Here is a 26,861-nt window from a genome sequence, read left to right on the forward strand (position 1 = left end):
TCACTCTCAGCAGCCCCTTGGTTCCCCACTATTTCTGGAATCTCAACCTTCTCCAGTGTAGCTCACGCGGCTCCAGCTTGCACAGCCTAAGCCCGGGCTGTCTGCAGTGCGGCCGCAACATGCCCGTAGACTTGCATGAGCGGACGGGACCTCTCACCCTGACCAAGGTGGACGAGAAGCCTGCGCAGCCCCTCCATGTCAAGTATGACAATGTGGACAGAGATGTGCTGGGTAAAGTGCTGAGCCCGGCCCAGGTACTGACTGCAGCTGAGAGCTGAACACACAGGAACCGCTCCAGTGCCTGGAGCCGGCAACAAGAGGCAACAAAAGCAAGGAAGGCACAGAGTACAAAAGCAAGGAAGTTATGATGAACCTTCATAAAACACTGGTTCGGCCTCAACTGGAGTATTGTGTCCAATTCTGGGCACCGCACTTTAGGAAGGATGTGAAGGCCTTAGAGAGGGTGTACAAAAGATTTACAAGAATGATTCCAGGGATAAGGGACTTCAGTTATGTGGATAGACTGGAGAAGCTGGGGTTGTTCTACTTTGAGCAGAGAAGGTTGAGAGGAGATCTGATAGAGGTGTTCAAAATCATGAGGGGTCTGGACAGAGTAGAGAGAAACTGTTCCCATTGGCGGAAGGGTCGAGAACCAGAGGACACAGATTTAAGGTGATGGGCAAAAGAACCAAAGGCGACATGAGGAAAAACTTTTTTACACAATCAGTGGTTAGGATCTGGAATGCACTGCCTGAAAGGGTGGTGGAGGCAGATTCAATCATGGCTTTCAAAAGGGAATTGGATAAGTACCTGAAAGAAAAACATTTGCAGGGTTACGGGGAAAGGGTGGGGGAGTGGGACTAGCTGAAGTGGTCTTGCAGAGAGCCGGCACGGGCTCGACGGGCTGAATGACCTCCTTCTGTGCTGGAACCATTCTATGATTCTAAGCTTATATTGTGGTTAATAACAGACAAAACCTGTTCTTTCCCCTGATCTGATTACAGATTCCAACCAGTCGATTCAGTGAATGGATAGTCTTATCAGTGTTGCCATGGCGACCTGTCTGCAGTGAAACGCCTGTTTGAGTTTCTAACTCAGACTAAACTTCTCTTTCCCATAATACACATTATATCAGACATTTGACGTCAATGTATTTCAGCCATGTTATGTTAATATCTCTAAAATCTACAGGGAGATCAGATCCACAAATCTTTAAAAGTTGGAGGACAAGTTTATAAAGTGGTTTAAAAATGTTACCCGAGGTTTTTTATAAATGGGGCGTAGAAAACAAACTCATTGGTTCGGCTGCAGTTAGAATCAGTTTTGGGCATCTTACACTAGGAAGGATGTCGGGGCCACAGAGAGGCTGCAGAATAAATTCACAGAGGTTATACCACAGATGAGAGGCTTTAGTTAACAGAGAATCAGAGAATGATACAGCACAAAAGGCGGCCATTCGGCCCGTCATGCTTGTGCCAGCTCTTTGGGAGAGCTATCCAATTAGTCCCACTCCCTTGCTCTTTCACCATATCCCAGTAAATGTTGTCCCTTTAAATATTTATCCAATTCCCTTTTGAAAGTTACTCTTGAATCTGCTTCCTCCACCCTTTCAGGCAGTGCATTTCAGGTCATAATAACTCGCTGGGTAAAGAAATGTTTCCTCATGATGGCCTGTCTGCAGTGAAGCGCCTGTTTGAGTTTCTAACTGAGGTGAACTTCTCTTTCCCAGGAGGAGAGACGAGAGAAACTGGGGCACTTCTCATTAGAACAAAGCAGGGTGAGGGGAGATGTGAGCGAGGTGTTTAAACTTGAACAACGACACTGACCAAAATATCAGAGACACTCCCTGTCCCTCAGGACCTGTGTCCAGGGGAGAAGCTGATGGGTTTATCAGATCATCTTTGGATTAAATGTTGTGCTCGTGGAGCTGAGCCCCTAGTGTCAGCATCAAACATGCTCCAGTCGGGTACAGCATGGGTTAGATACAGAGTAAACCCATCAGCTGCTCCCTGACACAGATACCGAAGGACAGGGAGTGTCCGGGACAGTGACATTTCTCACTCAATAAGGTATAAATTGATCCTGTACCTCTCCCCATTAATCCTGGGCTCCACACGGGGCGAATCCTGCTCCTGTTTCCCTTCCTGTAACAGCACTGAGCTAAACCCAGCCCATAATGAGCAGGGCTCAGGGAGGCTGGTTGCTAGGTGCTGCAGTGACGTCATAAAGCAGGGCCACTCAGCCCAGCTGGTCGTCTCCTTGTCCCTTTAAAGGTGGAGAGCCGGGACACCCTGTCTCCAAACACATCCCACCTGTTCATACTGAGAATCCCTGGGGAAGGCCCAAGGCCCAGAGTGTGGAACACAACCAAGGGGGAAAGAGGAGGAGAGAAGGGGAGGTAAATCAAGGAGTCGGGACTGAGGGACACCAAGCTTCAGTTTTAGAGCCTGTAGACTTCAGGAGGGGAAGAGTGAGTTCAGTAGTTTTAGGATCCAGGGAGAGAACAAGGAGCAGATGGGGAGACTGGTGTGGATTCCAGCACAGTGAGGATGTAGGGGGAGGGAGACTGTGTCGGGCCGTGTATTAGGGGTGTAGGAGGGACAAGAGAGGAAAGGTCAGAGGAGCAATTACTGCAGCAGTGCCCATAAATAGTGAGAGAGAAGGTGGGGGTTCGAGTGGACCAGGGACAGTCTGTTAAACTCTCTGTTTGCTGTGACCAGTTTTCCTTCGGTTAAAAATGGCCTCCTGTAGCCCAGTGACACAAACAGCCCATTAAACTCCACCAATGGCCTTTGGTCTGGTGAGGCCTCCCTTTGTGAAACATCGGCTGTTGTTAAAGCTTTTTATTCTGACACGCTCACAGAGAAATGAGCTGCAGAACTGCCGACACTGTCAGCTTTAAGGAGGCGTTTCCCTTTGGAGATCGGATTGCCCATTGAGTTTGATTGAATTGATGTTAAAGTAACAAGGCTGCTTTGCCCCGTGACAGTAACAGATTACCAGAATATTTCCCATAGGTTAAAATCCAATGTTACAGGGGCTCACTGCCCTGGATGGTTGAAGTGGACCCTGTGATATAATAGAATTTTCTGTCCTGTCAGACTTGAACATCTTGTAGATCCATCTTTTAACAAGTTGTGGGAACTCAGTTCTCAGATGGATTCCACTCAGTTTGTAACAAGTCCTCAATCAACTCGTCGTATTGTCGAGATATCAAGAACTCGACACACTGCGTGTGTGGGAAACAAAGCTCATTTATTTGACATTGATACAGATTAACTCCAGCCCAGTTATAGGGGTTACTAACATCAACTGAAACAAACCCCAACTGTCAGAATGAACATGGTTCAGTCCTGGATGTGATGAACAGCAGCAATAACAGCAGAATCCAACCCCTGCCGTCACTTATGAACTCGCCGGTGTGTCAGCAGGTGGGATGAACCATTGAACCCCTTCCCACACACAAAGCAGGTAAACGGGATCTCCCCGGTGTGAGTGCATCGATGAATTTCCAGCTCATACGGGTAATTGAATCCCTTCCCGCAGACCCAACATATACACGGTTTCTCCATGGTGCGGGTGTCCTTGTGTCTCTCCCTGTTGGATGATCAGTTGAAGCCTCGTCCACACACATGTACCAGATGGGAGGGGCAACATTTGGGGACTCTCGATTCTCCACCAATTCCCATTCCCCTTCTTTCTGGTGGATAATGGAGGTGCCACTGTGTGTAATGTGCAAGTCAGTAAGAATTGTCAGCAACGATTAATCAGCACTTTCTAATTGAAGATGTTAATCAGCGGAACTTTTCAAACACTGAATTGTACCAAAGATTATTAAAGGGTTGAAGTAAAATGTCTAATTTTACTGTAAACAAATTTCTGATGAGAGTCCCTGAATTAAGCAGAAAGATCACAGACAGCGGTTCTTAAAGGGACACTGCAGCCCGGAGAACGCAATCAGTTATATATCCAGAATATTAAACTACAGCCCAGTTATAGGGGTTATTAACATCAGCAGAAACAAACCCCAACTGTCAGAATAAATATGGTTCAGTCCTGGATGTGATTAACAGCAACAAGAACAGCAGAATCCAACCCCTGCAGTCACGTGAACCCGCTGGTGTGTCAGCAAGTGGGATGACTGAGTGAATCCCTTCCCACACACGGAGCAGGTGAACGGCCTCTCCCCAGTGTGAACTCGCTGGTGTGTCAGCGGGTTTGATGATTTAGTGAATCCCTTCCCACACAAAGAGCAGGTGAATGGCCTCTCCCCAGTGTGAACTCTCTGGTGTGTCAGCAGGTTGTATGATTTAGTGAATCTCTTCCCACACAAAGAGCAGGTGAACGGCCTCTCCCCAGTGTGAACTCTCTGGTGTGTCAGCAGGTTGTATGATTTAGTGAATCTCTTCCCACACATACAGCAAGTGAATGGCCTCTCCCCAGTGTGAGTGCGCTGGTGTACAATGAGATTGGATGACAGCTTGAATCACTTCCCACAGTGAGAGCAACTGAATGGTTTATCGTCAGTGTGAACTCGATGGTGTTGAATCAGTTCCTCAGAGCTTTTAAAACAGTTCACACAGTGGGAGCAGCTAAAAAGTCTCTCGTTAGTGTGAACTCGCTGGTGTCTCAGCAGGTGAGATGAATTAGTGAAGCCCTTCTCACATACGGAGCAGGTGAACGGCCTCTCCACAGTGTGACTGCGCCGATGAGTTTCCAGCTGGGACGGGTAATTGAATCCCTTCCACAGTCCCCACATTTCCATGGTTTCTCGGTGGTGCGGGTGTCCTTGTGGCTCTCCAGGTTGGATGATCAGTTGAAGCCTCGTCCACACACAGAACACGTGTACGGTTTCTCCCCGCTGTGAACGGTGCGATGTTATTTCAGGCTGTGTAACTGGTTAAAGCTCTTTCCACAGTCAGTGCACTGGAACACTCTCATTGGGGTGTGTGTGTCTCGGTGCTTTTCCAGTCACACAGATGTTTGAAATCTTTTCCCACAGACAGAACTGGCAAATATTTCTCCGTCCACATTCAAAGACCGATGATATTCAGGTGCAGATGAATCGAGTGACTGTCAGATTTTGACCTGATGATTGGTTTGAGTTTCCCGTCTGCAAATCCTCCCCTTCTAATACCCTGTAAAAGGAGTTTGCAAAAGTCATCGCTGTAAGTACAGGTTAGAAATTCAGAACAGACAATTCTAGTTTCTATGGAACATTCTTTCCTCTCTTGTTCCCCTAAAGCTGTGAATCCCCATCCCACACACTCTCCCTCCTCCCTGTGCTGAAATCCAAACCCATCGCACCATCTCCAACATTTTTCCTTTCACTCAACTTCTCTCCATCCACTGAAGGTGCTGACTCTGGCTGGGTTCAGTTCTACACTCACTGGTTCCCCTCCCTCTCCTCCCCTGAAGGTGCTGACTCTGGCTGGGTTCAGTTCTACACTCACTGGGTCCCCTCTCTCTCCTCCCCTGAAGGTGCTGACTCTGGCTGGGTTCAGTTCTACACTCACTGGTTCCATTCCCTCTCCTCCCCTGAAGGTGCTGACTCTGGCTGGGTTCAGTTCTACACTCACTGGTTCCCCTCCCTCTCCTCCCGTGAAGGTGCTGACTCTGGCTGGGTTCAGTTCTACACTCACTGGTTCCCCTCCCTCTCCTCCCCTGAAGGTGCTGACTCTGGCTGGGTTCAGTTCTACACTCACTGGTTCCCCTCTCTCTCCTCCCCTGAAGGTGCTGACTGTGTCTGGGTTCAGTTCTACACTCACTGGTTCCCCTCCCTCTCCTGCCCTGAAGGTGCTGACTCTGGCTGGGTTCAGTTCTACACTCACTGGTTCCCCTCCCTCTCCTCCCCTGAAGGTGCTGACTCTGGCTGGGTTCAGTTCTACACTCACTGGGTCCCCTCTCTCTCCTCCCCTGAAGGTGCTGACTCTGGCTGGGTTCAGTTCTACACTCACTGGTTCCATTCCCTCTCCTCCCCTGAAGGTGCTGACTCTGGCTGGGTTCAGTTCTACACTCACTGGTTCCCCTCCCTCTCCTCCCGTGAAGGTGCTGACTCTGGCTGGGTTCAGTTCTACACTCACTGGTTCCCCTCCCTCTCCTCCCCTGAAGGTGCTGACTCTGGCTGGGTTCAGTTCTACACTCACTGGTTCCCCTCTCTCTCCTCCCCTGAAGGTGCTGACTGTGTCTGGGTTCAGTTCTACACTCACTGGTTCCCCTCCCTCTCCTGCCCTGAAGGTGCTGACTCTGACTGGGTTCAGTTCTACAGTCACTGGTTCCCCTCCCTCTCCTCCCCTGAAGGTACTGACTCTGGCTGTGTTCAGTTCTACACTCACTGGTTCCCCTCACTCTCCTCCCCTGAAGGTGCTGACTCTGGCTGGGTTCAGTTCTACACTTACTGGTTCCCCTCCCTCTCCTCCCCTGAAGGCACTGACTCTGGCTGGGTTCAGTTCTACACTCACTGGTTCCCCTCACTCTCCTCCCCTGAAGGTGCTGACTCTGGCTGGGTTCAGTTCCACACTCACTGGTTCCCCTCCCCCTCCTCCCCTGAAGGTTCTGACTCTGGCTGGGTTCAGTTCTACACTCATTGGTTCCATTCCCTCTCCTCCCCTGAAGGTGCTGACTCTGGTTGGGTTCTGTTCTACACTCACTGGTTCACCTCCCCCTAATCCCCTGAAGGTGCTGACTCTGGCTGGGTGCAGTTCTACACTCACTGGTTCCTCTCCCTCTCCTCCCCTGAAGGTGCTGACTCTGGCTGGGTTCAGTTCTACACTCACTGGTTCCCCTCCCTCTCCTCCCCTGAAGGTGCTGACTCTGGCTGGGTTCAGTTCTACACTCACTGGTTCCCCTCTCTCTCCTCACCTGAAGGTGCTGACTCTGGCTGGGTTCAGATCTACACTCACTGGGTCCTCTCTCTCTCCTCCCCTGAAGGTGCTGACTCTGGCTGGGTTCAGTTCTACACTCACTGGTTCCTCTCCCTCTCCTCCCCCGAAGGTGCTGACTCTGGCTGGGTTCAGTTCTACACTCACTGGTTCCCCTCCCTCTCCTCCCCTGAAGGTGCTGACTCTGGCTGGGTTCAGTTCTACACTCACTGGTTCCCCTCTCTCTCCTCCCCTGAAGGTGCTGACTCTGGCTGGGTTCAGTTCTACACTCACTGGTTCCCCAGCCTCTCCTCCCCTAAAGGTGCTGACTCTGGCTGGGTTCAGTTCCACACTCACTGGTTCCCCTCCCTCTAATCCACTGAAGGTGCTGACTCTGGCTGGGTTCAGTTCTACACTCACTGGATCCTCTCCCTCTCCTCCCCCGAAGGTGCTGACTCTGGCTGGGTTCAGTTCCACACTCACTGGTTCCCCTCCCCCTCCTCCCCTGAAGGTGCTGACTCTGGCTGGGTTCAGTTCTACACTCACTGGTTCCTCTCCGTCTCCTCCCCTGAAGGTGCTAACTCTGGCTGGGTTCAGTTCTACACTCACTGGTTCCCCACCCTCTCCTCCCCTGAAGGTGTTGACTCTGGCTGGGTTCAGTTCTACACTCACTGTATCCCCTCCCTCTCCTCCCCTGAAGGTGCTGACTCTGGCTGGGTTCAGTTCTACACTCACTGGTTCCTCTCTCTCTCCTCCCCTGAAGGTGCTGACTCTGGCTGGGTTCAGTTCCACACTCACTGGTTCCTCTCCCTCTCCTCCCCCGAAGGTGCTGACTCTGGCTGGGTTCAGTTCTGCACTCACTGGTTCCCCTCCCTCTCCTCCCCTGAAGGTGCTGACTCTGGCTGGGTTCAGTTCTACACTCACTGGTTCCCCACCCTCTCCTCCCCTGAAGGTGCTGACTCTGGCTGGGTTCAGTTCTACACTCACTGGTTCCCCTCTCTCTCCTCCCCTGAAGGTGCTGACTGTATCTGGGTTCAGTTCTACACTCACTGGTTCCCCTCCCTCTCCTGCCCTGAAGGTGCTGACTCTGACTGGGTTCAGTTCTACACTCACTGGTTCCCCTCCCTCTCCTCCCCTGAAGGTACTGACTCTGGCTGTGTTCAGTTCTACACTCACTGGTTCCCCTCACTCTCCTCCCCTGAAGGTGCTGACTCTGGCTGGGTTCAGTTCTACACTTACTGGTTCCCCTCCCTCTCCTCCCCTGAAGGCACTGACTCTGGCTGGGTTCAGTTCTACACTCACTGGTTCCCATCACTCTCCTCCCCTGAAGGTGCTGACTCTGGCTGGGTTCAGTTCCACACTCACTGGTTCCCCTCCCCCTCCTCCCCTGAAGGTTCTGACTCTGGCTGGGTTCAGTTCTACACTCATTGGTTCCATTCCCTCTCCTCCCCTGAAGGTGCTGACTCTGGTTGGGTTCTGTTCTACACTCACTGGTTCACCTCCCCCTAATCCCCTGAAGGTGCTGACTCTGGCTGGGTTCAGTTCTACACTCACTGGTTCCTCTCCCTCTCCTCCCCTGAAGGTGCTGACTCTGGCTGGGTTCAGTTCTACACTCACTGGTTCCCCTCCCTCTCCTCCCCTGAAGGTGCTGACTCTGGCTGGGTTCAGTTCTACACTCACTGGTTCCCCTCTCTCTCCTCCCCTGAAGGTGCTGACTCTGGCTGGGTTCAGATCTACACTCACTGGGTCCTCTCTCTCTCCTCCCCTGAAGGTGCTGACTCTGGCTGGGTTCAGTTCTACACTCACTGGTTCCTCTCCCTCTCCTCCCCCGAAGGTGCTGACTCTGGCTGGTTCAGTTCTACACTCACTGGTTCCCCTCCCTCTCCTCCCCTGAAGGTGCTGACTCTGGCTGGGTTCAGTTCTACACTCACTGGTTCCCCTCTCTCTCCTCCCCTGAAGGTGCTGACTCTGGCTGGGTTCAGTTCTACACTCACTGGTTCCCCAGCCTCTCCTCCCCTAAAGGTGCTGACTCTGGCTGGGTTCAGTTCCACACTCACTGGTTCCCCTCCCTCTAATCCACTGAAGGTGCTGACTCTGGCTGGGTTCAGTTCTACACTCACTGGATCCTCTCCCTCTCCTCCCCCGAAGGTGCTGACTCTGGCTGGGTTCAGTTCCACACTCACTGGTTCCCCTCCCCCTCCTCCCCTGAAGGTGCTGACTCTGGCTGGGTTCAGTTCTACACTCACTGGTTCCTCTCCGTCTCCTCCCCTGAAGGTGTTGACTCTGGCTGGGTTCAGTTCTACACTCACTGTATCCCCTCGCTCTCCTCCCCTGAAGGTGCTGACTCTGGCTGGGTTCAGTTCTACACTCACTGGTTCCTCTCTCTCTCCTCCCCTGAAGGTGCTGACTCTGGCTGGGTTCAGTTCCACACTCACTGGTTCCTCTCCCTCTCCTCCCCCGAAGGTGCTGACTCTGGCTGGGTTCAGTTCTGCACTCACTGGTTCCCCTCCCTCTCCTCCCCTGAAGGTGCTGACTCTGGCTGGGTTCAGTTCTACACTCACTGGTTCCCCTCTCTCTCCTCCCCTGAAGGTGCTGACTCTGGCTGGGTTCAGTTCTACACTCACTGGTTCCCCAGCCTCTCCTCCCCTGAAGGTGCTGACTCTGGCTGGGTTCAGTTCCACACTCACTGGTTCCCCTCCCTCTCCTCCCTTGAAGGTGCTAACTCTGGCTGGGTTCAGTTCTACACTCACTGGTTCCCCTCCCTCTCCATCCCCTGAAGGTGCTGACTCTGACTGGGTTCAGTTCTACACTCACTGGTTCCCCTCCCTCTCCTCCCCTGAAGGTACTGACTCTGGCTGGGTTCAGTTCTGCACTCACTGGTTCCCCTCACTCTCCTCCCCTGAAGGTGCTGACTCTGGCTGGGTTCAGTTCTACACTTACTGGTTCCCCTCCCTCTCCTCCCCTGAAGGCACTGACTCTGGCTGGGTTCAGTTCTACACTCACTGGTTCCCCTCTCTCTCCTCCCCTGAAGGTGCTGACTCTGGCTGGGTTCAGTTCTACACTCACTGGTTCCTGAGCCTCTCCTCCCCTGAAGGTGCTGACTCTGGCTGGGTTCAGTTCCACACTCACTGGTTCCCCTCCCTCTCCTCCCCTGAAGGTGCTAACTCTGGCTGGGTTCAGTTCTACACTCACTGGTTCCCCTCCCTCTCCATCCCCTGAAGGTGCTAACTCTGACTGGGTTCAGTTCTACACTCACTGGTTCCACTCCTTCTCCTCCCCTGAAGGTACTGACTCTGGCTGGGTTCAGTTCTGCACTGATGCGCTATCAATTACTTATAAAAGACTGAGAGTTAGAAGAGTAACCAAAGGCTTTTATTAACAACAGAATGGAGGTCTGCCTCGAGTGGTCGACCGGTCCAGGATACAAGGGCTGGGGAGCAGTCACCTTTATACTAGGACCTGTGGGAGGAGTCAGCCGAGGCATGTCCAGGCATGTACACAGTGGAATACAAACAGGACAAACAGGAATACAAACAGTGGTTTACCACATGCACTCACTGGTTCCCCTCACTCTCCTCCCCTGAAGGTGCTGACTCTGGCTGGGTTCAGTTCAACACTTACTGGTGCCCCTCCCTCTCCTCCCCTGAAGGCACTGACTCTGGCTGGGTTCAGTTCTACACTCACTGCTTCCCCTCACTCTCCTCCCCTGAAGGTGCTGACTCTGGCTGGGTTCAGTTCCACACTCACTGGTTCCCCACCCTCGCCTCCCCTGAAGGTGTTGACTCTGGCTGGGTTCAGTTCTACACTCACTGTATCCCCTCCCTCTCCTCCCCTGAAGGTGCTGACTCTGGCTGGGTTCAGTTCTACACTCACTGGTTCCTCTCTCTCTCCTCCCCTGAAGGTGCTGACTCTGGCTGGGTTCAGTTCCACACTCACTGGTTCCTCTCCCTCTCCTCCCCCGAAGGTGCTGACTCTGGCTGGGTTCAGTTCTGCACTCACTGGTTCCCCTCCCTCTCCTCCCCTGAAGGTGCTGACTCTGGCTGGGTTCAGTTCTACACTCACTGGTTCCCCAGCCTCTCCTCCCCTGAAGGTGCTGACTCTGGCTGGGTTCAGTTCCACACTCACTGGTTCCCCTCCCTCTCCTCCCTTGAAGGTGCTAACTCTGGCTGGGTTCAGTTCTACACTCAGTGGTTCCCCTCCCTCTCCATCCCCTGAAGGTGCTGACTCTGACTGGGTTCAGTTCTACACTCACTGGTTCCCCTCCCTCTCCTCCCCTGAAGGTACTGACTCTGGCTGGGTTCAGTTCTGCACTCACTGGTTCCCCTCACTCTCCTCCCCTGAAGGTGCTGACTCTGGCTGGGTTCAGTTCTACACTTACTGGTTCCCCTCCCTCTCCTCCCCTGAAGGCACTGACTCTGGCTGGGTTCAGTTCTACACTCACTGGTTCCCCTCTCTCTCCTCCCCTGAAGGTGCTGACTCTGGCTGGGTTCAGTTCTACACTCACTGGTTCCTGAGCCTCTCCTCCCCTGAAGGTGCTGACTCTGGCTGGGTTCAGTTCCACACTCACTGGTTCCCCTCCCTCTCCTCCCCTGAAGGTGCTAACTCTGGCTGGGTTCAGTTCTACACTCACTGGTTCCCCTCCCTCTCCATCCCCTGAAGGTGCTAACTCTGACTGGGTTCAGTTCTACACTCACTGGTTCCACTCCTTCTCCTCCCCTGAAGGTACTGTCTCTGGCTGGGTTCAGTTCTGCACTGATGCGCTATCAATTACTCATAAAAGACTGAGAGTTAGAAGAGTAACCAAAGGCTTTTATTAACAACAGAATGGAGGTCTGCCTCGAGTGGTCGACCGGTCCAGGATACAAGGGCTGGGGAGCAGTCACCTTTATACTAGGACCTGTGGGAGGAGTCAGCCGAGGCATGTCCAGGCATGTACACAGTGGAATACAAACAGGACAAACAGGAATAAAAACAGTGGTTTACCACATTCACCCCTTGTTTAAAATTGAGTCCGGCGGGGTGAAGTGTATTAAAAGTTAGTGTATTGGAGTCTCTCCGGAGGTCTTGTCTGCCGCTGTGATCGGCGTGGCGACGGCAGGGGTAGTGAAGCTTCTGGCGTCGAGTCCAGCGTAGGCTGTGGCACAGGCGTGTCGTCCTCGTAGATGTCGAGCGGGTCGCGGGGCCCAGGCCTGCCGTCTGCTGGGGCTGGATATCGGATCGTGTGGGGGGGTGGTAGTGGGTAGTGGGTTACTGTGGTCCCCGAGGGTGCAAGGTCTCTTATGGAGACTGTGTCCTCCCGCCCGTCCGGGTATGCGATGTAAGCATACTGGGGGTTGGCGTGGAGGAGGTCGACCCTCTCGACCAGGGGGTCCGTTTTATGGGTCCTCACGTGTCTTCTCAGTAGGACCGGCCCTGGGGACGTCAGCCATGGCGGTAGCGACGTCCCTGATGTGGACTTCCTTGGGAAGACAAACATTTTCTCATGAGGGGTGGCGTTAGTGGCAGTGCAGAGCAGTGGCCGAATAGAGTGGAGCGCATCGGGGAGCACATCCTGCCAGCGGGAGGTTGGAAGGCCCCTAGACTTTAAGGCTAGCAGGACGGCCTTCCAAACTGTCGCATTTTCTCTTTCCACCTGTCCGTTCCCCCGGGGGTTGTAACTGGTGGTCCTGCTTGTGGCAATACCCCTAGTTAGCAGGTACTGACGGAGTTCGTCGCTCATAAACGATGAGCCCCGGTCGCTATGGATATAGCTGGGGAAGCCGAACAGGGTGAAGAGGTTGTTCAGACATTTAATGACCGTGGCACTGGTCATGTCCGGGCAGGGGAAGGCGAACGGGAAACGGGAGTACTCATCAATAATATTGAGGAAGTACACATTGCGGTCGGAGGAGGGGAGAGGCCCTTTAAAATCAACGCTCAGGTGCTCGAAGGGGCGAGTGGCTTTTATCAGGTGGGCCCTGTCTGGTCTATAAAAGTGTGGTTTGCACTCAGCGCAGACTTGGCAGTTCCTGGTCATGGTCCTGACCTCCTCAATAGAGTAAGGCAGGTTGCGGGCCTTGATGAGGTGGAAGAACCTGGTGACCCCCGGGTGGCAGAGGTCATTGTGGAGGACCCGTAGTCTATCGATCTGCGCGCTGGCGCAGGTGCCACGCGATAGCGCATCCGGGGGTTCATTTAGCTTCCCGGGCCGGTACAAGATCTCGTAGTTGTAGGTGGAAAGTTCGATTCTCCACCTCAAGTTCTTGTCATTTTTGATTTTGCCCCTCTGCTTGTTGTTAAACATAAAAGCAACTGAACGCTGGTCAGTGAGCAGGGTAAATTGTTTTCCGGCCAGGTAGTGCCTCCAATGACGCACAGCCTCCACAATCGCCTGGGCCTCCTTCTCAACAGCGGAGTGTCTGGTCTCCGGGCCTTGGAGGGTTCGTGAAAAGAAGGCCACGGGTCTCCCCGCCTGATTGAGGGTAGCGGCCAGGGCAAAGTCGGACGCGTCGCTTTCCACCTGGAAGGGGATGGATTCGTCCACTGCGTGCATGGTGGCTTTGGCAATGTCCTCCTTGATACGGTGGAAGGCTAAGCGGGCCTCTGCCGTCAAGGGAAAAGAGGTGGACTTGATCAGCGGACGGGCCTTGTCCGCATAGTAGGGGACCCACTGGGCGTAATAGGAGAAAAACCCTAGGCACCTCTTCAGGGCCTTGAGGCAGTGGGGCAGTGGAAGTTCCATAAGGGGACGCATCCGGTCGGGGTCGGGGCCGATGACTCCGTGTTCCACAACACAGCCAAGGATGGCGAGGCGGTTTGTGCGGAATATGCACTTCTCCTTGTTATATGTCAGGTTTAGGAGTTGGGCGGTGCGGAGGAATTTTTCGAGGTTTGCGTCATGGTCCTGCAAGTCACGGCCGCAGATGGTCACATTGTCCAGATATGGGAAAGTGGCCTGCAACGCATTTTGATCTACCATCCGGTCCATCTCCCTTTGGAAGATGGAGACCCCGTTGGTGACGCCAAAGGGAACCCTAAGGAAGTGATAGAGGCGGCCGTTTGCCTCAAAGGCAGTGTACTGGCGGTCCTCAGGGCGGATGGGGAGCTGGTGGTACGCTGATTTCAGGTCAATGGTCGAGAAGACGCGGTACTGCGCGATCTGGTTGACCATATCAGCTATACGGGGGAGTGGGTAGGCGTCCAGCAGGGTGTAGCGATTTATTGTCTGGCTGTAGTCGATGACCAGGCGCTGCTTCTCGCTGGTCTTAACGACCACAACCTGGGCTCGCCAGGGGCTGGTGCTGCCCTCAATAATCCCTTCTTTCAGGAGCCGCTCCACTTCGGTTTTAATGAAAACCCTGTCCCCGGCACTGTATCACCTGCTCTTTGTGGCGATGGGCTTACAGTCGGGGGTGAGGTTAGCAAACAGTGGTGGGGGGCTGACTCTGAGTGTGGAGAGGTTGCACCTGGTGCGCGGCGGGCAATTTGGAAGCTGCTGGCTGCGGACTGTGAGTGGGGGTAGGGGTCCACCGTACGCCATCGTAACACTTTTAAGGTGGCACTGAAAATCTAACCCCAGCAGGACGGCAGCGCAGAGGTCAGGCAGGACCAGAAGTTTAAAATGATCGTACACGGTCCCGTCTACTACGAGTGTCACCACGCAGTAGCCGCCGATGTCCGCCGACTGGGACTCGGAGGCCATAGAAATCCGCTGTTGCGCAGGCAGGACTGGGAGAGAGCAACGCCGCACCGTGTCGGGGTGGATGAAGCTCTCCGTGCTCCCAGAGTCAAAAAGGCAGATTGTATCGTGACCATTTACCTTAATGTCCATTGTGGAACTGGCCAGTTGGTGCGGTCTCGCTTGGTCCAGTGTAACGGATGCCAGCGTAGGGGTCGGTGTGTCGCTGCGGGTATCAGATGAGGCGGTGTCGGGGGCCTGCTGCGTCCCGGCTGTCGTCCAAGGTGGCGGCGTCCATGATCCCCATGTGGCTGGAGGCGTCCAAAATGGCTGCTGTACCGGTGATTCACACACGGCCGGGGAGGTCCAAAATGGCGGCCCGCATGGCCCACACGCGGCGCTGCTGGGGTTCGGGGTGGCTTTGGCCCTGCAGACGCTAGCGTAGTGTCCCTTCTTCCCGCAGCCCGAGCAGATCGCGTTTTTCGCCGGGCAGCGCGCTCTGGGGTGTTTTGCCTGGCCACAGAAGTAGCATTTCTGGCCTTGGGGCACTGCTGTCTGGCCTTGGGACACTGCTGCGGTAGTTGGGCCGTTGTTGGGGTGTGGCTGGGGTGGCACGGCGCTATGAGGCGGCCCTACCGTGTCCCAGGCTGTCATTCCCCGCGGCGTCCACGGTGCAGAGGAGCAGGCATCCATGCCCTGGTAGGCTGCATCCAACGATAGTGCGAGTTCAGAGGCCTTGTTGAGGTCGAGGTTGCTCTGCTCCAACAGTCGCTGTCGTGTGTAATTGGATCTGTGGCCCGCTACAAAAGCGTCCTGGATAAGTTCCTCTGTGTACACGGCGGCCTTTACATCCTTACAACCACAGGCCCGGCCAAGCACAGACAGTGCCTGAAGGTATTCCACGGTCGATTCCCCAGGTTGTTGTTTACGACTCCCCAGGAGGTGCCTGGCGTACACTTCGTTCACTGGGCGCGTGTACTGGTCCTTGAGGAGCTTGATAGCATCCGCGTACGAGGTCGCGTCTTGGATGACCGAGTACACTCGGTGGTTCACTTTGGAGGTCAGGACATCCAGTTTGTCCTCGTCCGATTTGATTGCTTCGGAGGCGGTCAGGAATTTTTCGAAACACTTAAGCCAGTGAGTAAACTTGGTGGATGAGTCCGCCTCCCGATGATCTAAGTCCAGGCATGCTGGTGTGAGGATCTTCTCCATTATAAAAATGTTGTTAATAAAATTGATGCGCTATCAATTACTCATAAAAGACTGAGAGTTAGAAGAGTAACCAAAGGCTTTTATTAACAACAGAATGGAGGTCTGCCTCGAGTGGTCGACCGGTCCAGGATACAAGGGCTGGGGAGCAGTCACCTTTATACTAGGACCTGTGGGAGGAGTCAGCCGAGGCATGTCCAGGCATGTACACAGTGGAATACAAACAGGACAAACAGGAATACAAACAGTGGTTTACCACATGCACTCACTGGTTCCCCTCACTCTCCTCCCCTGAAGGTGCTGACTCTGGCTGGGTTCAGTTCAACACTTACTGGTGCCCCTCCCTCTCCTCCCCTGAAGGCACTGACTCTGGCTGGGTTCAGTTCTACACTCACTGCTTCCCCTCACTCTCCTCCCCTGAAGGTGCTGACTCTGGCTGGGTTCAGTTCCACACTCACTGGTTCCCCTCCCCCTCCTCCCCTGAAGGTGCTGACTCTGGCTGGGTTCAGTTCTACACTCATTGGTTCCATTCCCTCTCCTCCCCTGAAGGTGCTGACTCTGGTTGGGTTCAGTTCTACACTCACTGGTTCACCTCCCCCTAATCCACTGAAGGTGCTGACTCTGGCTGGGTTCAGTTCTACACTCACTGGTTCCTCTCCCTCTCCTCCCCTGAAGGTGCTGACTCTGGTTGGGTTCAGTTCTACACTCACTGGTTCCCCTCTCTCTCCTCCCCTGAAGGTGCTGACTCTGGCTGGGTTCATTTCTACACTCACTGGTTCCCCTCTCTCTCCTCCCCTGAAGGTGCTGACTCTGGCTGGGTTCAGTTCTACACTCACTGGTTCCTGAGCCTCTCCTCCCCTGAAGGTGCTGACTCTGGCTGTGTTCAGTTCCACACTCACTGGTTCCCCTCCCTCTCCTCCCCTGAAGGTGCTGACTCTGGCTGGGTTCAGTTCTACACTCACTGGTTCCTCTCTCTCTCCTCCCCTGAAGGTGCTGACTCTGGCTGGGTTCAGTTCTACACTCACTGGTTCCCCTCCCTCTCCCTCCCCTGAAGGTGCTGACTCTGGCTGGGTTCAGTTCTACACTCACTGGTTCCCCTCTCTCTCCTCCCCTGAAGGTGCTGACTCTGGCTGAGTTCAGTTCTACACTCACTGGTTCCACTCCCTCTCCTCCCCTGAAGGTGCTGACTCTGGCTGGGTTCAGTTCTACACTCACTGGTTCCCCTCTCTCTCCTCCCCTGAAGGTGCTGACTCTGGCTGAGTTCAGTTCTACACTCACTGGTTCCCCTCCCTCTCCTGCCCTGAAGGTGCTAACTCTGGCTGAGTTCAGTTCTACACTCACTGGTTCCCCTCCCTCTCCATCCCCTGAAGGTGCTGACTCTGACTGGGTTCAGTTCTACACTCACTGGTTCCCCTCCCCCTCCTCCCCTGAAGGTACTGACTCTGGCTCGGTTCAGTTCTACACTCACTGGTTCCCCTCCCTCTAATCCACTGAAGGTGCTGACTCTGGCTGGGTTCAGTTCTACACTCACTGGTTCCCCTCCCCCTCCTCCCCTGAAGGTGCTGACTCTGGCTGGGTTCAGTTCTACACTCATTGGTTCCATTCCCTCTCCTCCCCTGAAGGTGCTGACTCTGGTTGGGTTCAGTTCTACACTCACTGGTTCCCCTCTCTCTCCTCCCCTGAAGGTGCTGACTCTGGCTGGGTTTAGTTCTACACTCATTGGTTCCATTCCCTCTCCTCCCCTGAAGGTGCTGACTCTGGTTGGGTTCTGTTCTACACTCACTGGTTCCCCACCCTCTCCCCCCTGAAGGTGCTGACTCTGGCTGGGTTTAGTTCTACACTCACTGGTTCCCCTCTCTCTCCTCCCCTGAATGTGCTGACTCTGGCTGGGTTCAGTTCTACACTCACTGGTTCCCCTCCCTCTCCTGCCCTGAAGGTGCTGACTCTGGCTGGGTTCTGTTCTACACTCACTGATTCCCCTCCCTCTCCTCCCCTGAAGGTGCTGACTCTGGCTGACTTCAGTTCACATGGAGAAACCGTGGAAATGTGGGGACTGTGGGAAGGGATTCAATTACCCATCTGAGCTGGAAAATCATCGGCGCACTCACACTGGGGAGAGGCCGTTCACCTGCTCCGTGTGTGCGAAGGGATTCACTAACTCCTCCAGCCTCACTGCACACCAAGTTGTTCACTCTAATAAGAGACCTTTTGAATGTGCTGACTGTGAGCAGAGCTTTAAAAGCAGAAAGTATCTGATGCAACACCAATGCACTCACACTGGGGAGAGGCAGTTCACCTGCTCCGTGTGTGGGAAGGGATTCGCTCAGTCATCCACACTCGCTTTCTCCTTCATTTACAGACGCTCCCTGACCAGTCTCCATTTCTCCTTCATTTAGACGTTCCCTGACCAGTCACCATTTCTCCTCCATTTACAGATGCTCCCTGACCAGTCACAATTTCTGCTCCATTTACAGATGCTCCCTGACCAGTCACCATTTCTCCTCCATTTACAGACGCTCCCTGACCAGTCTCGATTTCTCCTTTATTTACAGATCCTGACCAGTCACCATTTCTCCTTTCATTAGATGCTCCCTGACCAGTCACCATTTCCCCTTCATTTACGGACGCTCCCTGACCAGTTTCCATTCTCCTTTCATTACAGACGCTCCCTGACCAGTCACCATTTCTCCTCCATTTACAGACGCTCCCTGACCAGTCACCATTTCTCCTCCATTTACAGACGCTCCCTGACCAGTCTCCATTTCTCCTTCATTTACAGACGCTCCCAGACCAGTCTCCATTTCTCCTTCATTTAGACGTTCCCTGATCAGTCACCATTTCTGCACCATTTACAGACGCTCCCTGACCAGTCACCATTTCACCCCCATTTATAGACGTTCCCTGATCAGTCACCATTTCTGCACCATTTACAGACGCTCCCTGACCAGTCACCATTTCACCCCCATTTATAGACGCTCCCTGACCAATCACCATTTCTCCTACATTTACAGGCACTCCCTCACCAGTCACCATTCCTCCTCCATTTACAGATGCTCCCTGACCAGTCGCCATTTCTTCTCCATTTACAGACGTTCCCTGAACAGTCTCCATTTCTCCTCCATTTACAGACGCTCCCTGATCAGTCATCATTTCTCCTCCATTGACAGACGCTGTCTGACCAGTCTCCATTTCTCCTCCATTTACAGACGTTCCCTGATCAGTCACCATTTCTCCTCCTTTTATAGACGCTCCTGACCAGTCTCCATTTCTCCTCCATTTACAGACGCTCCCTGATCAGTCAACATTTCTGCACCATATAGACGCTCCCTGACCAGTCACCATTTCTCCCTCATTTACAAACGCTCCCTGACCAGTCACCATTTCTCCTCCATTTACAGATGCTCCCTGACCAGTCTCCATTTCTCCTCCATTTACAGATGCTTCCTGACCAGTCTCCATTTCGCCTCCATTTACAGACGCTCCCTGACCAGTCACCATTTCTCCTTCATTTACAGACGCTCCCTGACCAGTCACCATTTCTCCTCCATTTACAGACGCTCCCTGACCAGTCTCCATTTCACCCCCATTTATAGACGCTCCCTGACCAATCACCATTTCTCCTACATTTACTGATGCTCCCTGACCAGTCACCATTTCTCCTCCATTTACAGATGCTCCCTGACCAGTCACCATTTCTCCTCCGTTTACAGACGCTCCCTGACCAGTCTCCATTTCTCCTCCATTTACAGACGCTCCATGACCAGTCACCATTCCTCCTCCATTTACAGACGCTCCCTGACCAGTCACCATTTCTCCTCCATTTACAGACGCTCCCTGACCAGTCACCATTTCTCCTCCATTTACAGACGCTCCCTGACTCACTTCCTGTCTGTCCCGGAGTTTGGCGCTTTGTTGAGATTCGAGCCGGAGTGAAACGGGAACCCACGGGTGGGTGCGGATAATGTTCACTGCTCTTATAATCGGGCCTGGGGCCGCACTCGGGGTGTGTGAAACCCGCGTCCCCGCGGGGTTCATTACAATTCACAATTCACAATTCAAATCGCTTTATTGGCATGATAAGTTACATCTTATGTTGCCAAAGCATCAAAATACATTTATGGTTGAACACATAAACGCGGTTCCATTCATACAGTGTATAAACAGGTATATCCCTGAGTTTATAAATATATTTTTGCCTTGTTTATATATACTCTTGTCTTAGTTTACTGGTTGTCCCTCTGTTCATGGCAGGCTGTAACATAGTGTGCCGCCAGTGTTACACAGCTTCTCTCCTCCCCCAGTAGGAATGGGAGTTTTTGGTTGTCAGTCAGATTTCTGAATTCAGGGCATATTTGTGAGAATTTCTAATTGAAATTCTCTCTGATTCCCTGATATTTTCCACAGGCTGTGAGGAAGTGCATCTCTGTCTCAACTACTCCCTGACTGCAGTGAGAGCATATCCTGTCTTCTCTTGGCAGCCTGGTCTGCCTGTGTCTGCCTTTTTCGATCGCTAGGCTATGTTCGCTAAGTCTGTACCTTGTCAAGGTTCTTCTCAGTTTGTTATCCTTTACCATGGTCAGGTAATCAGCTATGTTGTATTGTCTGTTTAGGGCCAAGTAGCAATTGAGTTTGCTTTGGGTTTTTGTTGTTTCTGCCCAATATGACAGATATTTTTCCTTTTGCTTAGCGACGATTGTGTTGGGTCGAATTCTTTGTGTTACCCTGTCACTGTCCTGGGGCTGGTTATTGTTAGTATTGTTATTAGTTACTTTATTGAGTCCCAGGACTAGTTGACTGAGGGTATTCTTCTTTATGGTCAGCTCTTGGCATTTCAGGGCGCCTCCCTCTGACCTGCTGCAACGTCGCCACCCGCGCATGCTCAGTTCACACTGCCCAACAAAGCACTCCCGCGCATGCTCAGCTCACCTACGATTGTTCAGGTTTAAAGGTCAAGCTCCGCCCCTCACACACTCCGATTGGTTGGGGGACCCGCCGTCTGCTCGGTCCTCCAGACCCGCCCCCCTCTTTCTATTGGTCCGTAGCTCCCGTCAATCACCCGGGAAGATTGAGCTGAGCATGCGCGGCAGTGACCGGAAAGGAGAAACCACAACTGGATCGACACAGCAGAGCCGCCAATCCAGAGCCGGCTTGTATCAGGGCGGGCGCTGGATGTGGAAGTCGCTCCCTGGCCGCCTGTGTCGGTCTTTTTGTTGCTTCAGTTTGAGCTGGAGTGGAGATGGAGGAGAAGCTGCTGGGTTTAACCCCCAGTACTTCTGAGCCCAGGAGGACCCAACAATTTCCAGTGTGGGACTGTCAAGGGAGGTGGATTCTGGGGGAGATTAGGTTGTTAAACTGTCACTGTCCCTACAATGTAAAAGAGTGTAGTTTTAGGAACAAATATTTCTGTAAAGGCTTTTAATCCAGTTTTTGTTAATTAATTCATGGGATGTGGGCGTCGCTGGCAAGGCAACATTTATTGCCGATCCCTAATTGCCCTTGAGGAGGTGGTGGTGAGTCACTTTCTTGAACGACAGAGGGCAGTTCAGAGTCAACTGAATTGCTGTGGGTCTGGAGTCACATATAGGCCAGACTGGCTAAGGACAGCAGATTTCCTCCCCTAAAGGACATTAATGAACCAGATGGGTTTCTACGACAACCCAATAGCTTCATGGTTACCATTACAGATACTAGCTTTTTATTCCAGATTTATTTAATCAACTGAATTTAAATTCCACAGCTGCTGTGGTGGGATTTGAATTTATGTCTCTGGATCATTAGTCCAGGCCTCTGGATTACTAGTCCAGTAACATAACCACTATGCTACTGTACCCCCATCCAGTTTACATCTGCAGATTTTTTAAATTCATTCGTGGGATGTGGGCATCACTGGCAAGGCCAGCATATGTTGCCAGTCCCCAGTTTCCCGTTGAGAAGGTGATGCTGGGCCTTCTTCTTGAACCACTGCAGTCCGTGTGGTGAAGGTACTCCCACAATGCTGCCAGGTAAGGAGATCCAGGATTTTCACCCAGTGACGATGAAGGAACGGCGATAGATGTCCAAGACAGGGTGGTATGTGACTTGGTGGGGAACTTGGGAGGTGATGGTGTTCCCCGGCACCTTGTCCTTCAAGGTGGGAGAGGTTGCGGGTTTAGGAGGTTCTGTCAAAGTTCTTGTCGAGTTGCAGATGTATAAAGTCCCCCTCCTTCCCCCCCCCCCCCCCGCTTTCGCTCCCACCTCTCTCCTCCCATATAGGCGAGAGTCTTGTTTAGACCCATATGGGTGGCGGGTTCCCTTCCCCGAGGACATCAGTGAACCAGTTGGGATTTTATGACAATCCAGCAGCTTTCATGGTCACGTTTTCTGCTGCCGGCCCCACAAATGACCAGATTCATTGAGCTCAATTTCACAGCCTGTCTTTGGTTTTTTTGTGGGTTCTCTCTCACGCTCTCTTTTTCCTGTTTTAAATTCATCTTACAGGGTATGAGGAGTGGAGAATTTGTGGACAGGAAGCTCAAGCCAAACATCACATCAAGATCTGACAAAGTCACTCGATTCATCAGGTCCTGAATATCATTGGTGTTTGAACATGGAAGTAAAATGCACCATTCACAGCGGGGAGAAACCGTACACATGTTCTGTGTGTGGACAAGGTTTCAGCCGATTATCTAGCCTGTCGAGACACAAGTGCAGTCACACCGGGGAGAGGCCGTTCACCTGCTCTGTGTGTGGGAAGGGATTCACTCATTTCTCTGCCCTGCTGAGACACCAACGGGTTCACACTGATGAGAGAGACTTTAAATGCTCCAACTACGGGAAGAGCTTTAAACGCCGAGGCACTGATGGACCACCAATACATTCACACCGTTCCGCTGCTCTCACTGCAGGAAGAGGTTTGGGTGATCGCGCGACCTGCTGATACACCAGCATGTTCACACTGGGGAAGAGGCCATTCACCTGCTCCGAATGTGGGAAGGGATTCACTCAGTCATCAAATCTGCTGAAGCACCGGCGAGTTCACACTGACGAGAGACCTTTTAAATGCCTGGACTGCGGGAAGAGCTACAAAAGTTCCGGGGAACTGATGTGCCATCAACGTGTTCACACTGATGAGAGACCTTTCAGGTGCTCTCACTGCGGGACTGGGTTCAGGTGGTCATCTGAACTCACTGTCCACCAGCGGGTTCACACTGGGGAGAAGCCATTCACCTGCTCTGAGTGTGGGAAGGGATTCATTCAGTCACCACATCTACTGGCTCACCAACTTGTTCATACCAATAAGAGACCTTTTAAATGTTCTGACTGTGGGAAGAGCTTTAAAAGCACAAAAGATCTGCTGACACACCAATGCACTCACACTGGGGAGAGGCCGTTCACCTGCTCTGCGTGTGGGAAGGGATTTAATTGATCATCCAGCCTACTGACACGCCAGCAAGTTCACATGTGACTGCAGGGGTTGGATTCTGCTGTTGGATTCCAGGACTGAAACATGTTCATTCTGACAGTGTGTGTTTGTTTCTGCTGATGTCAATAAACCCTGTAACTGGGCTGGAGTTTAATATTCTGAATAAACCAGCTTTATTTTAAACACATTGTTGTAGTTTTTCATCTTTCCCATCTGAGTGTTTAGCATCACCTGGCTGGAGCTCAGAAAGGACAATCTGGGGGAGGATCGTACGGTGGGAACAGAACTTCAGCCTCGACACAGTCCTTCAGGGCCACACTGAGAGGGGCAAATGGCACTTTGGTCTTTCTCGTCTCTCTTCACTGACAGCAAAGTCGCCGTGTGGGTTAATATTGAGGCCTGTAAGAAATGTGTCCCAGCCGCTCTCTGCCATGGTTCAGGTTCAGAGCTCCTAGGCACGGAACAGAAGGCTCCTTTACAACTGTGTTTAGAGTTGGGAAGAACAACGGTGAATGCTGGAAACGTGCTGTCAGAGATTGGTGTCAAACTGCGATCTGTTCCTGACTGAAAGTGAAACGGCAGGTTTAAGTTTCCAGTCAAAAAATGACTGGTAATTATTCAATGAAGATTTAACGTGTTTGTGTGATAGTCCTGAGTCTACCATTTTAAGGCAGGCATTAATTCATTTGAAATAAAGCTGTTTAATATAAATTGGTTAAAGCCTGCATTAAAACAGCAGATGGAGGAGTTCACAGGAGCCTGTTAACTGCTGGTACAATTATACAACAGACATTTGATCTCCAGATAAAGAAGGACCTGTAGCGTGTTTCGAGGAATCCCCTGTTTTATTGATGTGTGTGTGTTAGACGCCAGGATAACTAAAAATACATGACCCGGAACATCCATGGGGAAGTAATCCCGACAGTTACTCTGGGATCACTCCCGCTGTGGAACTCCACCACTGACCCTGCTGAAGGTTGTAGGCTCAGGGAGTGGGGCCTCCAGGAGTGGACGGTAAGAAAGCTGGGTATCGTTATCCTGACAAATATATGGCGAGGAACCAGAGGAATCCTTACTAAGGAACCGTCTGGGGTTTTACCGGCCAGCGTAGGTCTTGGGGTGAATGATTCCTGACTCCCCGAACTGTCTTACATTGAACCCAGTTTGTAACAATATGAATTCAGTTTACAGGAGAATAGGGACAAATATACCCACAATTGAGGGAGTCAAAAGCAGCCATTAGAGAAGCTCAGAGATCTTTGGGAAGATGGTGTACAATTATGGTAATAATAGTAAAAGCTTTTCCAGCTACGTCAGGAGTCAGAAGACATAGTTACACAGAGTTACATAGAATTACAGAGTCTACAGCACAGGAACAGGCCATTCGGCCCAACTGGTCAATGCCGGTGTTTCTGCTCCACACGAGTCTCCTCCCACCACTCTTCATCTAACCCTATTAGCATATCCTTCTATTCCTTTCTCCCTCATGTGCTTATCTACCTTCCCCATGAATGTATCTGTGCTATTTGCCTCAACTACTCCTTGTGGTAGCACGTTCCACATTCTGACCTCTCTTTGGGTAAAGAAGTTTCCCCTGAATTCCCCATTGGATTTATTAGAGACTGTGTTATATTTATGACCTGTAGTTTTGGACTCCCCACAAGTGGAAACATTTTCTCCAGGTCCACCCTATATAACCTTTTCATCATCTTAAAGACCTCGATCAGGTCACCCATCGGCCTTCTCTTTATTCTAGAGAAAAGAGCCCCAGCCTGTTCAGCCTTTCCTGATAATTATATCCTCTCAGTTCTAGGATCATCCTTGCAAAGCCTTTTTCCACCTTCTCCAGTGCCTCTATATCCTTTTTATAATATGGAGACCAGAACTGTGCACTGTACTCCAAGTGTGGTCTAACCAAGGTTCGATACAAGTTTAACATAACTTTTCTGCTTTTCAATTCTATCCCTCTAGAAATGATCCCCAGTCCATTGTTTGCTCCTGTTATGGCCTCATTAACCTGCGTCGCTACTTTTAGTGATTTGTGTATCTGGACCCCGAGATCCCTTTGCTCCTCTCCCCCATTTAGACTCTTATTTTCCAAGTAGTATGTGGCCTCCTTATTCTTCCTACCAAAATGCACCACCTATCTTAAAATTCATTTGCTAATTACCCTCCCATTCTGCAAGTTTTCTTGCATGTTGTCAGTCTTCCTCAGTATTAACTCTTCCTCCCAATTTGGTGTCATTGACAAATTTTGAAATTGTACCTCTGATTCCCGAGTCCAAATAGTTTCTGTAAATGGTAACAGTGGTCCCAGCACCGATCCCTGTGGAACACCACTTCCCACCTTTTGCCACTCTTAATCCCTACTCTCTGTTTTCTGTAACCAGCTTGATATCCATAACAGTCTGTAAGATCGACAAGATGACCAAGGTCAGGCTGTGTGGAGTGAAGGACCAGGCAGCAGAATGGATGGAAAGATGGCTACAAAACAGAAATCAGAGGGTTGGAGTTAAGGGAAGTTTGTTGCGATCTTTCCATCCATTCTGCTGCCTGACCTTTGACTCCACACGACCTGACCGTGGTCATCTTGTAGACCGTACATACTGCAGACACAGTGCACCAGTGGTGGAGGGGGTGGATATTGAGTCCTGTGGCAGGGGTGCTGATGAAGTGGATTTCTCTGTCCGTGAGTTTTGAGGCATCGCTAGTGGCGTTTTTCACCACTTTCCACCTTTAAAAAACCTTGCTGCCAGTTTATTAAAGCCATTAACAGCCGCTCGGGTGGGACACACCAATAAATGAGGCTTTGTAAGTTTCCCTCACAATGACAGGCCTGAACCCGAGTTAGAAAACATTTAGTAATTAAACCAGACTGGGCGGGGCCTGAGGTGCAAGTTAGTAACGGAAAATCCTCCAGTGTGCAAAACAGCCATTCACCACAACTCGCTGTTTTCTGTCCTTAAGCCAATTCCTTATCCAAGCTGCCACTGACCCACCTATTCCATGAGCCTCAATTTTGTTAACCAGCCTTCTATGTGGTACTTTGTCAAATGCCTTCCGAAAATCCATGTAGACAACATCCTCCTTCTTAGGCAGTCCCTCGGAACCGAGGATGACTTGCTTCCACATTAAAAATGAGTTCTCAGGTGACTGATGAGTCCATGCGGGACCTACAGTCTCTGTCACAGGTGGGGCAGACGGTGGTTGAAGGGGCGGGTGGGTGGGGTGCTTGGGTTGACGTGCGCTCCTTGTGCTGCCTGCGCTTGGCTTCCGCTTGCTCCCGGCGAAGAGACTCGAGGTGTTCGGCGCCTTCCCGGATGCTTCTCCTCCACTTTGTGCGGTCTTGGGCCAGGGATTCCCAGGTGTCGGTGGGGATGTTACACCTTTTCAAGGAGGCAACAAGACAACAGAAAAAGACAACATCCATTGCATTCCCTTCATCAATCCTCTCTGTTACTTCATCAAAAAATTTAATTAGATTAGTCAAACACAATCTTCCTTTTACAAACCTGTGTTGGCTCTCCTTAATTAGCTTAAACCTCTTCAAATGCCCGTTAACTTTTTCATTGATTATTGTTTCTAAAACTCTACCCACCACTGATGTTAAACTGTAGTTACTAGAATTGTCCTTACACCCTTTCTTGAACAATGGTGTCACATTTGCCACTTTCCAATCCTAGGCACCTACCCCGCATCTAGGGAAGATTGGAAAATTATGGCAAGCACTTCC

General features: G+C 51.8%; 2 protein-coding genes and 1 pseudogene across 2 annotated transcripts; 2 read left to right on the forward strand and 1 right to left on the reverse strand.

Moving 5' to 3' along the window:
- Positions 1-3,298: 3,298 nt before the first annotated feature.
- The window catches only part of LOC147124664 (uncharacterized), a 53,983-nt pseudogene continuing 30,420 nt past the window's right edge, over positions 3,299-26,861 (reverse strand).
- On the forward strand, positions 17,754-23,315 carry LOC147124665 (uncharacterized). The gene is made up of 2 exons (XM_085991204.1): positions 17,754-18,013; positions 22,672-23,315. The coding sequence occupies exons 1-2, from the start codon at positions 17,754-17,756 to the stop codon at positions 23,129-23,131; spliced, it is 720 nt and encodes a 239-aa protein (XP_085847330.1). The 3' UTR covers positions 23,132-23,315.
- Positions 20,842-22,656, forward strand: LOC147124666 (uncharacterized). Its single transcript, XM_085991254.1, has 2 exons — positions 20,842-21,728; positions 22,204-22,656. The coding sequence occupies exon 2, from the start codon at positions 22,313-22,315 to the stop codon at positions 22,640-22,642; it is 330 nt and encodes a 109-aa protein (XP_085847380.1). The 5' UTR covers positions 20,842-21,728; positions 22,204-22,312; the 3' UTR covers positions 22,643-22,656.

Source organism: Somniosus microcephalus, chromosome 1, assembly GCF_052327205.1.
Source record: "Somniosus microcephalus isolate GS21.2 chromosome 1, FLI_Smic_1.0, whole genome shotgun sequence".
Taxonomy (NCBI): Eukaryota; Metazoa; Chordata; class Chondrichthyes; order Squaliformes; family Somniosidae; genus Somniosus; species Somniosus microcephalus.